The 19,086-nt window shown below is 42.6% G+C and overlaps 1 protein-coding gene across 1 annotated transcript in view; it reads left to right on the top strand.

Annotated features, from left to right (window-relative positions):
• The window catches only part of PSD (pleckstrin and Sec7 domain containing), a 1,068,830-nt gene that overhangs the window by 303,037 nt on the left and 746,707 nt on the right, over window positions 1-19,086 (top strand). Inside the window, exon 4 of the mRNA XM_086922229.1 lies at window positions 16,152-16,656. Coding sequence (XP_086778355.1) covers window positions 16,152-16,656 — 505 coding nt within the window. The remainder of the gene's footprint in view (window positions 1-16,151; window positions 16,657-19,086) is intronic.

The following is a 19,086-nucleotide window of genomic DNA, read 5'->3' as shown; positions in this document are numbered from 1 at the left end:
ATTCCCACTCCAGTCTGTGCTATAGTAGCGAAAGTGTTAGACTTTGGAAGTGTTACATTTACTATTTTCACTCCAGTTTATGCAACTGTAGGGAAAGTATGTTGCATTACGTATACGTACCTTTCGTATTTGATTAACCCTAATAATTCATAAAACAAAATATTAAACTCTTAATATAAACAATAAAAATTTAGTTACAGAACAAATATATATAAATGTTAAAAAATAAACATCAATTAAAGACTTGGAATTGTTAATAAAGAATTTAATAATTATTTATCAATTTGAAAAACACAAAAACAATACTAGCATTTCAAATATGAAATGCACTAAAACACATTAAAATAATCCAAAAACGATATTTTGTAACAACTATATTATTGAAAACAATATTAAAAATTATGATATTCTTAACAATGCTGTTACTTACCTAAAAAATTGAATATTTTGACACTGATATATCTGTTGGAAAGAGGGGACCCCTACAACCTAGTGGCTTGCTAATCGTAGGGAATGTACTGACATGAGTTGGGAAGGAAAAAGTAGCAAACCAGTTGATAATCTTAGTGCCCTTGTTACAACCTCAGTTTTACATAATCATTACATTGACAATAATAATTCGCTTAGACAGTGACGTATGCAAAATATATGATTATTTTATTTTTCTTATTGTTTGTTTCATTTTTATATCTTTTTTTCCATATCGGATAACAAAGTTTTGTGTTTCTATTTTTTAAAAAATATATAGTTTCACTTAATTTATAGAGTAACCATTATAGTTCATACCAGTGACAATAAATAACATACAATACCTATTGTGAAAAAAGCATACAACAATACACAGTTAAATACAAAAAAAGTGTGTTGTACGATATGTTCGGTCGATGGAAAATTATATGAAGGCAAAATGCGGTAGAATAGAACACAACGCGTTTCGGCCTGAGGCCTTCATCAGGTGACTGTCATTTCGTTTTTTACACACAGGCAAGTGTATAACAAGTTCTTTACTTAGGTATCCTGTGGAGTAGGTTCCAGTTATTTCTTAGAACGGAGGTTCTGATGTTTTTAATAATGGAGAGGTTTCAGCAGGAAATATATAGCACTGATATTGGTTGATTCCACTTCTTATTTCTAGTCTGGATTACTCGTAGAATATATTATTTTGGTTGAGTAGAGATTCGCAGGCACAACATATTTCACTCCAAGTTCGTTCCACAGTTATGCTCTTAACAATGATTGTGTAGAAGAAAGGATATTTTTCTAATGGTTATGCCATCATTCTTTATATTTTTCACACATACCATTCCTTATTGTGACTTGTTGAGAGGATTGGTTTCACTAGGTGGCCTCTTCCAGAATTCCAGAATTTACTATTTGGTAACTGTGAGCGTTTCTCCGTGGTCAGGGGGGTCTGCTGGTGTGCCTTCCAGACGTGCCGGCTCTTCTGGAAGAGGCCACCTAGTGAAACCAATCCTCTCAACAAGTCACAATAAGGAATGGTATGTGTGAAAATATAAAGAATGATGGCATAACCATTAGAAAAATATCCTTTCTTCTACACAATCATTGTTAAGAGCATAACTGTGGAACGAACTTGGAGTGAAATATGTTGTGCCTGCGAATCTCTACTCAACCAAAATAATATATTCTACGAGTAATCCAGACTAGAAATAAGAAGTGGAATCAACCAATATCAGTGCTATATATTTCCTGCTGAAACCTCTCCATTATTAAAAACATGATTTAGTTACATTCAAAAATCACCCTTCCTCTTGTCGATTAAGGTTAGGTGGGTGTTGAAAGTTTTTCATTCTTAAAAAGTGTGTCCTCGTTCTAAAAAGTTTGGAAACCACTGTTTTGGGAGGTTCTGAAGTCTGTTTTTCTGAATTGTTGCTGGTTAAGCGACCAGAATATATCAATTAAAAATGTCTTGACCAATACTGCCACTCACACATCCAGAAATACAGACATTAACACACCCACTCATACACCCATACAGGCCCTCTCACACTTAGTCAGTCAACCATACAGCAATTTGCACACCTACTTACTCACCCATACGGTTACTCACATACCCATTCCCTTACTCATACAGATACTAACACGTGTATTCACTCACCTATGCATTCACTGAGCCAAGCACACATTCACCCATACAGCCACTCTCACATTCACTCACTCACCCATACAGTCACACACATACCCACACACTTATCAATACACCACTTATGCACCTACTCACTCACCCATACAGCCACTCACACACCCCATCACTCAGCTCACCTGTACAGCCTGTCATATACCCAGTTACTCACCCATACACAACTGACACACCTAATGACTCAGCCACACAGTCACTCACTCACCCATACAGCCGCCCACTCGTTCATACTACCACTCACACACCCATGAAGCCATTCAGACACTACTCATAGGGGGATAAGGACTCAATTCAACTCAACTCAGCTCTTCAACTCAGAAGGACATCTCTCACTCGCTTAACCGCATCGCTGCGGTGGTTATTTTTCCGCTGTGCTGAAAAGTGTAAATATTGATGTTACATGACGAGCTCAGCTCGTCATCAGCACACGACCACCGTGGCTGATGACGAGCTGAGCTCGTCATCAGCATCGAAGGGGTTAAGCACAAAACATCATCCCTTTTTGCATACCTACAGCATATCTTAGAAATGTATTATGTGCACTAAAAAGGGGCTTTGATACTTGTGAGAGACATATAACACGCCAAGTGAAGCTTGGAGTAGGAATACAGGGTCTGCACTAGTAGCCATTAGCCATGATTCAAAAACTGTTTCTCTGCATGGTGGTTCAGAAGTTTATGTCAGTACTTTCCTACATATGTTAGTGAGTGTAGCAGTACACCTGTATGAGTGCCATAAGATGTTTAAGTACATTTGCTGGTATGCGACTGTGTGTTTACTAGCTCTATGGCTGTCTGTATGTGTATGTAAGTAGCTGCACAAGTACTTCAGTGCCTCTGTAAGGGAATAGAGAGCTATGAATGTATGACTCCAACTACCTTTGAGTGTGCTGCAGGCAGTGCAATTTCTAGTTCGGGACTAAATGTATATGTGATTCTATAGCTGTCTGATTCGGTTGGAAAGAGGGTCTATGCTTTTGTGAACATGTGCATCAGTTGCTTTAAAGGTGCATACTCTATGTGGGACTCTGCATAGGGGCCTGCATGTGCTCAAGACACTTATTCAATTCAAAAGGACATCTGTCAAGCTCTTAAGCACACAACAGCATCCTTTATGACATAGGTACACCATATCTAAGAAGTGTTTTATGTGAACTAAATGTGGGGTTGGCACTTCAGAAACCCCTATAACATGTCAAGTGAAGCTTGCAGTGACAGTGCACAGACAGGGTCTGCACTAGAAGCCATCACTCATTTTGAAATACTGTTTCTCTGCATGGTTGAGAAGATTTTGTGAGTACTTGCCTACATATCTGAGGGAATGTAGAAGTGCACCTCAATTAGGACATGAGATATTTAAATAAATGTCATGGTATGTAACTGTCTGCTATAATACCTCTATTGCTGTCTAAATGTGTATGTAAGTGGCTGAAGAAATACGTCAGTGCCTTTGTTAGGCAATACAGAGCTACGTAACAACTTTTGAGTCTGCTGCATGTATTAATAGTTCTGGTGAATAATTGAATCCATATGTGCTTCTGTAGCTGTATCAATAGCTGAAACAGAGGTTTTATGTTTTTCTTAACATGTATGTCAATTGCTTTAGGGATGGCATACTCTATGTAGTACTTGGCATAGGAGCATGCAAGTGCTCAAGTGAACTGAAAAAAACATTTCTCATCTTTTAAGCACAAACCAGCATGCTTAATAGCACAGCTTGAATTTTTCCACTTCAATTTCATCAAGTTGGCTGTCAGATGTGCCATACTTCGGGGATAAATCAGAATGTTAACACTCTAGTTGCTCATCTGAACACTGTAGTACACTGCTGAGCACTAAGGAGTAAACTTCCAGTCTGCTGCTGGTGTTGAAAGTGGATGTTTCATGCTACATATCAGAATGTTTTAATAAAATAGTAGAGCAAAATATTTGAGAACTCACTTAAAATGTGTCCTAATTTTTCATTCTACAGCACTAACCATAATTTGTATGACAAAATGAAACGGCTCAATTTCATACTTTCTAAATCAAATGTTTTAAGTTTTACCAGTGTGATTCAATTAAGATGGCTTCGGGTGTGCCATACTTTTGCCAATAGTAAGACTGTTAGCACCCTAATTGTTTTTTAGAACACTCTGGGGGGCTGCAGTAGAACACAAGAGAATCAACTGACAGGCCTCCTCAGCCCCCGACATCGCCATAGCCATCCCGGAGGGATAAAAGATCACCCGGAGGGACCGCGTCAACCAAACCGGAGGAGGCATCACCATTGTCCACAGAAATACCATCTGCATCACGACCAACTCCGACGACACCCTCACCGCCGCCGAGCACCTTCACTTCCAGATACACACCGACCCCAAGACCACCCTCAGAGGAACTCTCATCTACACGCTCCCGGTACCACGCACACATTTCAGCAGAGCCATCGCGGACTTCGTCAGTCCCCACGCCCTCACCTCGACAGACTACATCCTCCTAGGGGACCTCAACTTCCACCTGGAGAACAACAAGGACTGCAACACCGCCGCCCTGCTGGACGACCTCGCCAACCTCGGACTCAAGCAACTGGAGAACACCCCCACCCACTACGCCGGCCACACGCTTGACCCCGGCTTCTCCTCCAGCACGCACATCTCCTTCAGCCACTCCACCGGACTACACTGGACAGACCACAGCTGCATCCATTTCAACTTCAGGAGAACCACGACCCACCACCGCCCGCAACAGGTTCCCCGCAGAAGCTGGAGCAAGATCACCGCCAACCAGCTCGCAACCGCCCTCAGTCAGAACCCGCCCACCAACACGGCGGACCCCAACAAAGCAGCCCGCAACTTCACACAGTGGCTCACCGGCTGCGCCGACGAACCCGCACCACTGAAGAATCCTCCCAGCAGACCCGGCAGCAGGAAAGCCTCGTGGTTTACCAACGACCTCAAAAACTCAAAGAAAACCTGCTGCACCGTTGAGAAAGCCTGGCGCCACGACCAAACAGCAGAACAAATCACAGCCCTCAAGAACGCCACCCGCAAAACACCACCATCTAATCCTCACCACCAAGAAGACAGCATTCAAAGAACGACTGGACAACAACACCCACAACAGCAAGGAACTCTTCAGCATCGTTAAAGAGCTCTCCAACCTCAGCCCCTGCAACAACGACATCACACCCTCGTAAGACCTCTGCGACTCTCTCGCCTCGTTCTTCCACCGCAAGATCGCCGACATACACAACAGCTTCGTCGCACTGACCACACACCCAACCACCGAACCAGCACCTCCCACCACCACCCTCTGCACCTTGACCCCTGTCAGCACCCAAGACACCACCCTCCTGATGAACACCATCCACTCCGGCTCCCCTACCGACCTATGCCCACACCACATCTTCAACAAAGCCAACGCCATCATAGCACCCCAACTCCGGGACATCATCAACAGCTCCTTCGCAACCGCCACCTTCCCGGAGAGCTGGAAACACGCCGAACTGATCGCCCTTCTGAACAAACCCACCGCGGACCCTACGGACCTCAAGAACTTCCGCCCCATCTCGCTCCTCCCCTTTCCAGCCAAAGTCATCGAGAAGACCGTCAACAGACAACTCTCCGCCTTCCTCAAGACCAACGGATCCCTCGACCCCTCACAGTCCGGATTCCGAGCAAACAACAGCACCGAGACCGCCCTCATCGCAGCCATTGACGACATCAGGTCCTTGCTCGACAACGGGGAAACCGCTGCCCTCATCCTCCTGGACCTCTCAGCAGCCTTCGATACCGTATGTCACAGCACCCTGTTACAGTGCCTCAGCAACACCGGAATTCAAGGAGCGGCACGGAATTGGATCATCTCGTTCCTTGCCGGAAGAACCCAGAGAGTCCGCCTCCCCCCGTTCCGCTCTGCGGCCTCCAAAGTCATCTGCGGCGTACCGCAAGGATCCTCACTCAGCCCAACCCTCTTCAACGTCTGCATGAGCCCTCTCGCAGCCATCGCTCACCAACACAACCTCAACATCATCTCTTACGCCGACGACACCCAGCGGACCCTCTCCCTCACCAACGACCCCACCACCGCCAAAGCCAACCTCCAGGAAGGAATGAAAGACGTTGCAGAATGAAGATCAGCCGCCTGAAACTGAACACAGACAAGACGGAAGTCCTCATCCTAGGACCATCTCCCTCTGCCTGGGACATCTCCTGGTGGCCCCCTGCCCTGGGCATCGCACCCAAACCAACGGACCATGCACGCAACCTGGGCTTCATCCTGGAATCCTCCCTCACGATGACCAAGCAAGTGAATGCCGTCTCGTCATCCTGCTTCAACACCCTGCGCATGCTCCGAAAGATCTTCCGGTGGATCCCCACCGAAGCCAGGAAGACGGTCACCCAGGCCCTCATCACCAGCCGTCTGGACTACGGGAACACCCTCTACGCTTGAACCACAGCAAAACTCCAGAAAAGACTCCAGCGCATTCAGAGCGCCTCAGCACGACTCATCCTGGACATCCCTCACCGCAGCCACATCTCTGCCCACCTGATCAACCTGCACTGGCTCCCCGTCAGCAAGAGGATCACGTTCAGACTCCTCACCCACGCACACAAGGCTCTCCACGACACGGGCCGAAGTACCTCAACAACCGCCTGACTTTCTACACACCCACCCGCCAGCTCCGATCCGCCAGCCTCGCCCTCGCCTCAGTCCCACATTTTTGGAAATCCACCGTCGAAGGTAGATCCTTCTCCTACCTGGCAGCCAAGACATGGAACTCCCTCTTCACTCACCTACGGCTGACCCTGGACCCCCCCCCAAGCGCCTTGAAACCCTTACGGGTGAGTAGCGCGCTTTACAAATCTCATGATTGATTGATTGATTGACAGGCTGCTCCTGTTGAAGTACAACAGGCAGATATTTGAGATCTCCCTTAAAATGTGTCCTAAATTTTCTTTCTACATCACTACCCATAATGTATATGACAAAATGAACCCCCTTGTGTGTTTCTTTCTAAATTAAATGTTTTAAGTTTTACCAGTTGGATTCAATCAAGATGGCTTCCGGTGTGCCATACTTTTGTCATAAGTAAGACTGTTAGCTCTCTAGTTGTTCTTTATATGGCTGAGAAACATAGTGTGAATTTAAAGAAAATATTTTATCAGTTTAGCTTCTGGAGCACCTTTTAAAACCTCTATGGGAAAATCGTGAGAAAACTTTTCTCTCAAACATGATAGATGCACTCTCAGCAGAAGGCTTTTTCACTGGGTAAAATCATGTTAGAACACACCACAGTTCCTAAAATTAGTATGGTACCATCAACAAATAATTTCTCCTTTTTGTGACCCTCAAAACCTGCCGTTCACTACAATGCATCTCAATGGGGTACTATTGTGTATAATGGTCACAGGATGGCTGCCAGCATCTTCTGGTTGAAGTGCTGACAGCGAATCAGATCTCACCATGAGATCTGTGCTTAGATTCTGGCCAGACTCTGCCCAGATAGCCTTATTTGCTATCCCATAAATTTCTCAACAACTACTAAATGGATATACACCAAATAACTGAATGTACAATCTGAAAACCAAAATCTACCTAACTGACAAATTTTGTGTACTTCCGTCCAGTGATTCGCGCTGTAGTCGTGTTCAAAGCTTCTATGAGAGTTAACATGGGAAATCGTGTTTTATTTACCCCCCTTTTTCTCGCACACCAAGACAAGCCTCCCCCCGATATATTATCTCAAAACGTTCCATGCACAACAAGACTCACTGTGACACTTTGGAAACTTTGGTGAAGATTCGTCAAACGATGCCAAACATATAAGCAAGTCAAAAAATGTGTTTCTATAGAAACATGGGTCTAACTACTGGCGATCGTCAGTAGGTGATATATACAAACAGGAAGCAGAGAACTCTGGCTAGTTCCCGAATTTAAGTGGAGAGCAGCTGCTATATAGAGCACCCTGCAACACCAGCGACACACTGAATCTGTTCACCTTAAATGTCTGTTTTTCTAGCAAGGTTTTTAAGCATTAGATTAGCAAAGTGCCATCCACGCCGAGCTAGAGAAGGACAAAGCCTTTTGCCATTTATACAGCAAAATCTTTACGCATAGAATTAGCAAAGTGCTATCCATGCCGAGGTGTAAAATGACAAAAGCCTTTTACCACTCCAGGTACAGTATTACAACTTTGGATTGGTAAAATACCATCCAAGCCAATCTGGAATGCATAAAACCAAAGTGCTGACATGTTTCGCTCTCATTAGAGCTCTTCAGAGAGGTATAGCTTTGTCCCAATGCAAGGAAGCACCCAGTATAAGTCAGAACAATAGCCTTTCAGGTTTAGAGTGCTGAATAAATTATGCAAAACAGGAAGCAGAGAACTCTGGGTAGTTCCCAAATTTAGGTGGAGAGAAGCTCCTATAAAGAGCCCTGTGCCATACCAGCGACACTCTAAGTCTGCACACCTCAAATGTCTGTTTTTTAGCAAAGTTTTTAAGTATTGGATTTAGAAAGTACCATCCACACCGAGCTAGAAAGGGACAACGCCTTTTGCCATTTATACAGCAAAATCTTTAACACAATATAAGCTTATTGCAAGGTGTATTGTAATAAGACGCAGCAGGATCAGAACAAATGAGCCGACATCATAAATGTTTATAGGACTAGTGGGAGGGGGGAGGGAATATTTAACAAAGGAGTTGGTTTGTTAATTGTTAATGAACCGTCAAGATATGGTTTATGTACAAACAATAGACAATGATAAATTATACAGTAACGTTTCAGAGCACTTGATAGAATATTGGACTGGTAGGCATGTGACGAAGTGACTGCTACATAAAGCGTATCATTCCTGTTGTTACACAAAAGACGGCTACTCATGCCCGATCTTCACTCTTTCTTCGCCATAACGGTAATTTACAATGTACTTATGATACTGTGAGGTACTGATGATTTATGAGCTGTAAAATGACAAAAGCCTTTTACCACTCCAGGTACCGTATTGCAGCTTTGGATTGGTAAAATACCATCCAAGCCAACAAGGAGTGCATAAAAGCAACCCCTGACACACGTTTTGCTCTAATTAGAGCTCTTCAGAGAGGTATAGTTTTGTCCAGGCACAAGGAAGCACCAAGTATATGTCAAAACAATACCCTTTCAGGTTAAGAGTGGTTTACGACACAATGGCCTTTCCGCTAAGACGTCTCTACAGGTTGTGATTGTATCCTGTAGTGGTTTGTGTTAATCTGACGTTTGCACTAAAACCTTTTTCGAGGTTCACGAATGGTGTTGTTGTGGTTTGCAACAGGCTAGCCTATACAGAATGTGTGCCATGACAAACCTGTCGAAGGACCTACTGAGATTGTTGGTAAGACCCGTACAGAGATGTGCTGGATTCCCATCAAATAGGTATGTAGATCAAGTGTTCTCATTTGGTCATCCAAAAATGGGGTGGTATGTCTCTTGATCAATGAGACCCATCCATCGCCCTTACTCAATTGGGTCGCACCATCAATCGCTAAGGTACCCATGAACATATGATAAAGATGGGATCGAGTGCAGTGCAAAAATCAAAAGATTTGGGAGTTAAAAACAAGGGGTAAAAGGATCAATAGGCGAAAAACTCTAATGTAATTTGTCCTTTCCCTCAAACAAACAAGAACAATGCAGAGGAAGCAGTCTCAACATATAACTGCATTTACAAGACCAACATGTTTCAGCCAGTAGGGACAAGATCCCATGGCTTTCTTCAGGGCCAGAGTTCTAAGCATTAGCTACTGCATACATAAAGTGAACGTAACGACAATCTGTAAAGGATATACATAAATAGTCCAAAATCGTGTTCCTCTGTACCAAACGGTGTCTCTTACATCTGAATAGTACCGGGAGTGTACCTCACCTCTCCTGGAACCCAGCTCAGGAAAAAGGAGGCCCCGCTCTGTCCGGCGTTGTCTCATTGCAGGACCCGAGCTTCGTGGGAGAGTTTTTCGCCTATTGATCCTTTTACCCCTTGTTTTTAACTCACACATCTTTTGATTTTTGCACTGCACTCGATCCCATCTTTATCATTTGTTCATGGGTACCTTAGCGATTGATGGTGCGACCCAATTGAGTAAGGGCGATGGATGGGTCTCATTGATCAAGAGACATACCACCCCATTTTTGGATGACCAAATGAGAACACTTGATCTACATACCTATTTGATGGGAATCCAACACATCTCTGTACGGGTCTTACCAACAATCTCAGTAGGTCCTTCGACAGGTTTGTCCTGGCACACATTCTGATATAGAGACTTATATGGCTCTATTAGCGCCTAACTCACTTATGTAGGAGTTTTGCAGCAGCTCGGAGTACTTGAAGCTCCGTTATAGACCCCCGGTTCTTTTGTTGTTAGGATTACAGTTAGGGGGATACAAACTGGGCAGGTCTTTACATTTCCCTCAGACCCTTCTTCAATTGTTTGTGTTTTACTAATAGCCTATACAGATACACCTTTTACTTAGGTCATTAGTATTTACAGTAGTGGCTTAGAAAAGGCAGGAATATCTGCTCAAAACGGTCTCTTACATGATAAGTGAGTGTAGTAGTTGATAAGATTACAGTGAACTCACTTGCTGTACCTGTGTCTTCTTACTTTAAAAAAAATGTGAATAGTATTTTATAAAATATATTGAAGTTTACTGTTTGTCTTCAGTGATTTTATCAGTGATGTCGCTGACCATATCATAAGTGATGTAATATGTGAAGTTATCAGCAGTGCATTGTGGGGTCGGCAGTTATAGTTAGCTCAGGTGACTAGAACTGCTAAATTTCTGTGGTTTTGTGAGTGTAAAATTGGGACATAAATATAACATCCCTGTAACCTTTGTTTTTGTCACTGAATTTCAAATTTTTTTGAAATTCCATTTCCTAACTAGAAATGTCCCTGGAACCTCTGTTTTTTCCAGTGAATTTCTCTGTTTTTTTAATGCTATTCCCTAACTATAACTTCCCTGCAACCTTTGGCTTTTTTGTGAATTTCACTGGTTTTTCATATAAATTGTACTACGATTTGACCCATAAGTTCAATTCAGTAATATACATTTTTATAAGTTTATATATACATTTTATTAACACATTTTAGAATTTAAACCAAACAATTAAAAAAATAAACATAACATATTTAACTATTTACAAACAAAACATTTTTTTCACTTTGTTTTATGTATTTGCATATCCTCTGACATGCCACCACAGATATGGCCACCCATCCACATCGAACACCCTACACTAAACCAGTTATTTTAGTGTCACATCTCTCTGTAGACCGTCTCTGCGGTAAAGCTCCTTTGTACACTTTTCTTTCTTTCAAAAGAATAGTATCAAATTGTGAGATCTCTTCTGCTGAAGACAGAAAACAATGTAAAGAGCAGGATGAAGAAGAACACTTACCACTTCCAAAACTGTTTCCAAATCAGTATATGCGTCAAAAACTGTCAAGAGATTTTCTGAAGTGTTCACACAGCACATCATCTATTTCAAAACATCTAAAAATCATACTTACAAGGACGTATCAGAGGATGATAAGAGAGACAGAACGTGGTGCATTATCATCACCAGTTGGGCCATCTGTGGACCCTTACCACTTGACCAGATACTTACCATTCTCAATGTTTAACCATAACTGCAAGACATAATGACCCATTGTGCAAAATGACATATGCCAGTTAAGCTAAATATCATCTGTTGTCTTCTTTATGGATGCTGTCAAGAAGCATAATTCTTATTTTTTGTAACTCGTCCTTCCATCTTCCTTTACTCTTTAAACAGAAGTAGATATCTGAAAAGCAAAAACAGAATATATGTAACTTCTTATTACATACAATTAGATTACATGCTGTAAGCAACTGAATAGCTACATAAGTAGTTATATCAGTGTTTAACAGGCTCTCTAAGTGTCTGAATATGGGTGTCTAAATGGGTAGTTAAGTGGCTATATGATTGCTAACTGGCTGTGTTAGTGAGTGTTTGAGTGTGTACCTGAACTGTGTGTGCAACTGGCTCTATTGATGGTGGATACATAAGTGCTATGTCGATGTGTGAATGTATGTGTATGTGCCTCTGTCGCTTTCTGACTGGCCATCTTAATGACTGTATGGTTTTGTTGAAAGGTATGTGAGAGGCTGTTTGGGTGGGTGACTGAATGTATAACTGGGTGTATGGGTGTGTAAGAGTGTGTATAAGTGACTAAGTGCTGGGCACATGAGTGGCTGTATTGGTGTGTGAGCTGGTGTCACAGGGCCTGTATGGATGTGTGAATATCTATGTAAGAAGATGTATAGGTGAGTAAATGGGCGTGTGAATGGTTTTATGGGTGTGTGAGTGAGTGTGATAGTAACTGTCTGGCTATATGAGTGGTAGCTACATAAGTGCTTTTGTAGGAGTGTACCTGGGTGTGTAAGTGCCTGCCTGACTGTGTGAGTGAATGTGAATTACATACTATTAAATTACATACTATAAGCAAGCCCCCACATCTAATGTCTAACAAATTAATTCATTCTGGCTTAATAAAATAACAATATTTTCAGTATAGCAATTCCTCTTCCTCCTTTGCTGCTCACTATTTTTTCTGGTTAATGTTCTAATCTAACTTCCCTTCTATTTTGCCTTTTACTATACTGTCTAGAAGCTATACATTTTCCTTCAGCTTATACACACTGACACTTTTTTTAAAAATATATACTTTTTGACACTGCAACCTAATTAACATACTTGTAAAATCTCTTTGCTGTTGTCCAACTTTCACTGTAATATCTGTTAACATCTGTTTTTCACTGCAAATCTCAAGTCAAAACTCAGGCACTCCTCCTCCAATCGCAGTATAAAAGGAGCTAAAATGGCTAACCTTCACCATGTGCTCTTACTCATACCCTATTCAAATCATAGACTTCCTTTGATCTTTTATTTTTAGTATACCACTCCTAAATAATCACTATTTTTTGCCCTTTCCATGTTTCTTGTAAAGAAGCCTAATTTTGGTCACTATTGTTCCCTTCCCCCTCACTCTTTTACCTCAGTTTCCATATTAACCATGTTTCCAGTAGCCTCTGTCTACCAGAAGGTAGACAGAAAAGTTCACAAGACTTTCTCTAAACAGCATACTAGCTTCACAGTAACGGTATCACTGTAGTGACTGTTAGCAATTCCTAGCATATCCCAAACAACATAACTTTTTTTTTATTTTTCCAAAGCCAATCACATAGGTAGTAATTTTTTTTAAGTCACTACCTAATTTTAATGCTTGCACATCTTCACCATCTAATCAAATATATTCTTTAATATTTACTTGCTGTCTTCCATTTTAGCTGCCTTTCATCTTCAAAACTGCCTCATTCTGCTGCAGCCTCATCCTGTGTGCTACTCCTGCTTGTCTCCAAAATGGTCATAGTTTGGATTGTGAGCCATAGTTTTATTGTTTGGGCCAGAGAGAGTGATAGGAAGAATGGAATTGACAGTGACCTAGGTTTATCTAATGTAGATGTTACTGGGGTTGGCCATACTGGGTTAAAGTGGCATTAGTTTCCTGCCTTTGGTTGAAAGCATTGTATTTGCTAACATCCATACATTAAGATTGTGCACTCAGGTGGCAACGACCTAGTCAAAATTACTGGGGTAGGACTGGAAATCCTAATGAAGGACACCTTCTGTAAATTAATGTCATGTGTCCCACATACTGCCTTGGTGTTCTTCAACATTTGCCAAAGACAGAAGCTTCAGTGGTCAACCCTATTTTGTCCCCAGTCAGAGAAACTCAGGAAACATGTCAATAAACCTGTTTCTGCATTTCTCTGAGACCACAACACGGGCTCAATATACAATAATAACTTATACTTCGACATGGATGAAATATAATCGAAAAGACGGAGTCCATTTGACATACTCGGGCAACATGATGTTGGGTGAACAGCTTGAAAGATTGCATCCTGTAATGTGTACCATTATCACTTACACACTATAAAGAACCCTTTTCCCAAACACTGGTTCTTTGTATTCAAATCCTTTTTTCTAATTTCTCTCTCGGATCTGCCACTTATCCTCTGCCAAATAAGGATTCTGCCAGCTATGTTGCTGGTGGGTCCATGGCATATATGCTGATCCATTCCCAACTAAAAGCACATATTCAATACAAAACAACAACACATTTAATACAGTGGGTGTGTAAGTGCCAGTGTGGGTCTGTGAGTGGGTGTGACTGGTTCTCTGAGTGGATGTATCGGTGTGTGAGTGACTGTATGGATGTGTGACTGCGTGTGTGACTGTCTGTATGGGTGTGTGAGTAGTTTATGTTCTCTGAATAGGTGTGCGATTGGCTGTTTGGGTATGATATTGTGTGAATGGATGTGTGAGTGATTGAGTGGGCGTGTGAAAGAGTATGCGGCTGTGTGTGTCCGTGAGTAAATGTGTAAGTGGTTCAGAAGGTCTGCGAGTGGGTGTGTGAGTGGCTAGATGGGTATGTGTGTCTTTGTGTGTATGTAAGTGGGTGTCTAAGTGTGTGAATGCTTATGTTAGTGGGTGTGTGAGTGACCATGTGAGTGAGTGTGTCAATGGCTGGGTGAACAGGTGTTTAAGTGTGTCAGTTGGGTGAGAGTGTTAGTATGTGTGTGTGTGGATGTGGGAATGGTTTTGTGGGTCTTTGTGAGTATGTCAGTGCTGAATTGGTGTGTGAGTGGATGCATGAGTGGCGGTGTGGCTCTTTGGTGTGTCAGTGGTTGAATGGGTGTGTAAGTGGATGTGTGAGTGTTTATGTGGGTCTGTATGTGGGTGTGTGACTGGTTGTGACTGATTGTGGGGGATGTGAGTGCATCTGTGAATAGGTGCATTTTAATTTTTATTGGAGTCTAGATCCGCTGATCTTTCATGGATTCACATGGGGACACTGAGTGCCGCTGTGTTTCTGCAGATACTAGCGTGACCCCCCCAAAACATTTTTGCCCAATTTCTTGCCAATGAGATGTCCCTCACAGATCCCCTTCACCAATCCTGTATGGTTAGGGTACCTCCATCCTAACCCTTTAATTCCCACAGGAACACTGTCCGATAAAAAAAATTGCAGCCACAACTTTCCTCTCAGGTTGCGGGCAGCCAATCACGGCATTTCTGGTGCCTTGTGGATCCGCATCTCTAGACATACATATATTTTTTTTCTTTATTAACTCCAAAACTGCTGCACAAATTTACACCAAAGTACAAAAAGAGATCTTGCTGGACCAATGATTTTGCACCTATGGCATTGTAATGAAGGAATGGAGTTTTACATCCCACTTGTGATCAGGACATAATAGACAGTTTAGTCTGCTTTGTCATAGATTGCTGATTTGTCACTCACTCTCCAGAGACGGTGTCTCAGTAGCAAGTGCTAGATAAAGTGTGGGGATAGGATGATTGCACCATTATTGTCTTAAACTTTCATGGATAGCAGACTGCCACCACAGTACATCATTCCGTTCACATACTATCATGAAAGGATTCCTAGAAAACAATAGAAGTTCTGTGTCTTTGAGTTTAGTGTCTGTTTTAGTGAATACGTTATTTTGTTCTGTACTTTGCTACCTGATGCAGCTAACAAGGAAATACAAAGAGCTCAAGAGAAGTCGGATTACAACTCTATTTACAAATGAGGTCACCATAAAAAACATATGTTTGGCACAGGATTTCTAGATTCTGGCATTGTTCCTATAGGCTGAGGGAGAGGAGTTGAGAAATGTGGCCCACCTCCAAGATACACATGGGCTCTGACCGTGTTCACAGCTGAGTCAGAAATACCAATTTTAAAATAAGAATTTTAGCACCAGATTTGCAATTTGATTCTGTCTGCATCAGGACTTAATTTCCCCATTTAGATTTTCCTAGTAGAAAGTATAAATGTAGCTATTATTAGAGCACTTGCGTAGCCATTTCCTCTGTTAAGCCGGCAGCTGCTGTTGCCTTTTACTGACATCCTCCGGTCTTTCTCTTTCAGGAATCGCACATGTTGAGCAGGCAGCAATTTCGACGACTGAAGAGTCAACGCAGAAATCCAATAGTTTGCCACGCCATCAGCAGCCAGAGCCGCCTGAGCAGCAGGTTCTCCGGCACAGCCTGTGTCATGTTGAGGTGGAAATAGATACTACTCCATCAGGTGACCTGCCTCTTGGGATCTGTGAGTCAGGTATCATAAGGAGGACTGTGAAATACTCTGAAACCGACCTGGACTCTGTGCCTCTGAGGTGTTACCGTGAAACCAATATCGACGATATCCTGGCGGAGAAAGAGGACGTTGACTCAGCCATTGGTAGCCAAAAGGACAGCGAGAGCACCAAGAGCTTCACAGGAACCAACGGCAGGAGGAACAGTGAGCTGGAGGAGCCATGCCCCGCCAGAGGACCACGTGCCACAGCTCTGAGGGACAGCGGCCTGCAGAACGGGCAGGAGGATGAAGAAGAGGATGAAGTATTTGAGGACTCAAGGCAGGAAAGCAGTACCAGGTAAGGATTTCCTGCTGAAAGGTCTTAACATGGAAGTTACTGTTCCTCAAAAGATACTTTAAGGTCCATCTTGAAATCATATCAATGTTGATCACAGATTTTTTATACAGGAGCCTTTGGCATTCAAAATACTCATGATTCATCTTCAGTTATTTAAAATGTGTCTGGGTTGATTCCTACAGCCATGGTGTACATCCAAGATAACCTTTCACAAGCAAGTTCGAACTAAGGGGATCATTAGGATGGCGGACGGACCTGCGTCCGTCCGCCACTGCCGAGGTAGAGGGACCGTCCGCATGGGCAGCGGCGGTCCCTCCATGCGAATTAGGATGTGACCGCATCCCTGGCGGTCACATCCCGTATCTTTAACCTTGCCGCAAGGTTAAAAATGAATGTTTTGCATTTACATGCACAAAGCGGCAGGCACCGCGCGGTGCCTGCCGCTTTGTTCATGTAAATGCAGGGGGGGTACCATAGGTACCCCCATGTGCACCCCCCACCCCCTGACACCCTGGGGGCCTGCAACGGGCCCCCAAACTGAAAAGACCACATGTTTTTCCACGGCAGAAAAGCCGCCGTGGAAAAGCATGTTTTCTGCCCCATCCTAATATGGCTGGCGGAGTCTGATATTAGAGCTTTTCCGCCATGGTCGGAAGGCGATCGCGGCAGAAAAGCGGCGGACGGTTTTCCTGTCCGCTGATGACCCCCCAGCCATCCTAATCTGGCGGGGGGTCTTTGGAGGCACTGCTGCGGTGATTCCGCATCCTCCGGGCCGGCGGTGGCTTCCGCCGGCCCGGAGGATGCGGAATCACCGCAATCCTAATCGGCCCCTATATAAGAACATTTTCAAAACAGTTAAAAGTGTACTTCTAGCAAAACCTATAACCACTTGTCCTGATCTCGGAAAAGAAGGTCACCACTAATATATATTAATTAGTCCAAATACTTAATATAAACATTGGTATACTTTTTTTATGGAAACTCTTTCATCCTTTTTATTGTTAGAGAGAACGTGTATGTGGTGCACTCAGGACATCTTGCCACCCAACAAGGTAGTCTCCGGCAATGCCTAGTTCCTGTCTGTAATATGGGCTTGTGTGCGATATCCCAAGTAGTAAAAGTCTTCCATAAGAAATTTCACTGGAGCCTGCAAACACTGGCCTTTCAGTGTTTCCTCTTGTCTTTTGCAGATTCATATTGTGATATTAAAAGCAAGGTAGGGATAGGACTTGTGATTCTCCCCAACAACCCTTGTGCCTTTGGTACTGTGCAGATCACCCATACATGGTGACATTCAGAAGAACACTGTAGTTGACAGCTTGCACCGACAAGCCTCCTGTTTTGATTTTTGTGTCAGCTGAACTGAGCCCTATAACTGTAATAAATTCCCAATGGTATTCTCCCTATAATATGTGTTTGCTTGGGTTAAGATAACCAGAAGGGTCAACGTTCACAGCAGCCTTTTTGTCACAGAAAGAACAGTGTAAGAAGCTCCACTTACCATACATATTAACAAAATCTGGAATGGCTTGCTTAGAAAATTCTGAGGAAAAATGTTTTTTGTTTCAAGAGTTCTCAAAGTTTCACTTAGGGACTCCTATTTTTTTAAGCAGACACTCTTGGAGTCTTCTTTACATAATGAAACAATTTCACAAAAGGGCTAGAATTACATTAATGCAAATGATATACGGGAAGGAAAATTGGAATTATAATATTTATTTATGTATTTTTGTATTTGAGCAACAGTAGCATTTTAGCACAAATGATAAAAAATGACAAAAGTGGTACATAAAATAATAAGTAGATTTGATAATAAAAACAAACTGAGAGATTGCGCTGCTGCACAAAGGTGCTGCTGGATATCATATAAATAATAAATACAGACAATTACAAGATATAGAATGGCTTTTGATGTATTCACAGTTTAGTATAATTAGTGGTCAACTTACACTTTTCTGCCTGATCGCGTCTGTGTACTTTTAAACTCATTGGATAGCAGGAGATAGTAAGTTCCCATGGCGGTGGCCAGGGAGATAAAAGAATCAGTGTTTACAGGTTTAAGGGCTAGATGTATGACCATTCATTTTTGCAAGTCGCAAATTGCGAGTCGCAAAAATTAATGTACAACAGTGTCCCAGACATTGTTTGCGATTCCCAATGGGGTCGCATATTGCATGACTCATTAATATTCATGAGGATGTCGCAATCTGCAACTCCATTGGGAATGGTTCGCACTCACAGCGATGGTGGCCTGCTGGGGTCACCAGACCACCATGTCTGTGACTGCTTTTTTAATAAAGCAGTTTTTTTTTAATGCAGCCCGTTTTCCTTAAAGGAAAACAGGATGTATTTAAAAAAAGAAAAAAAATGAAACTTTTCAGTTTAATTTTTAAAGGCAGGCAGTGGTCCCTGGGACCACTGCCTGCTCTT

This window comes from Lissotriton vulgaris, chromosome 5, assembly GCF_964263255.1.
Source record: "Lissotriton vulgaris chromosome 5, aLisVul1.2, whole genome shotgun sequence".
NCBI lineage: Eukaryota > Metazoa > Chordata > Amphibia > Caudata > Salamandridae > Lissotriton > Lissotriton vulgaris.
This window is presented reverse-complemented; position numbering and strand designations above follow the sequence as displayed.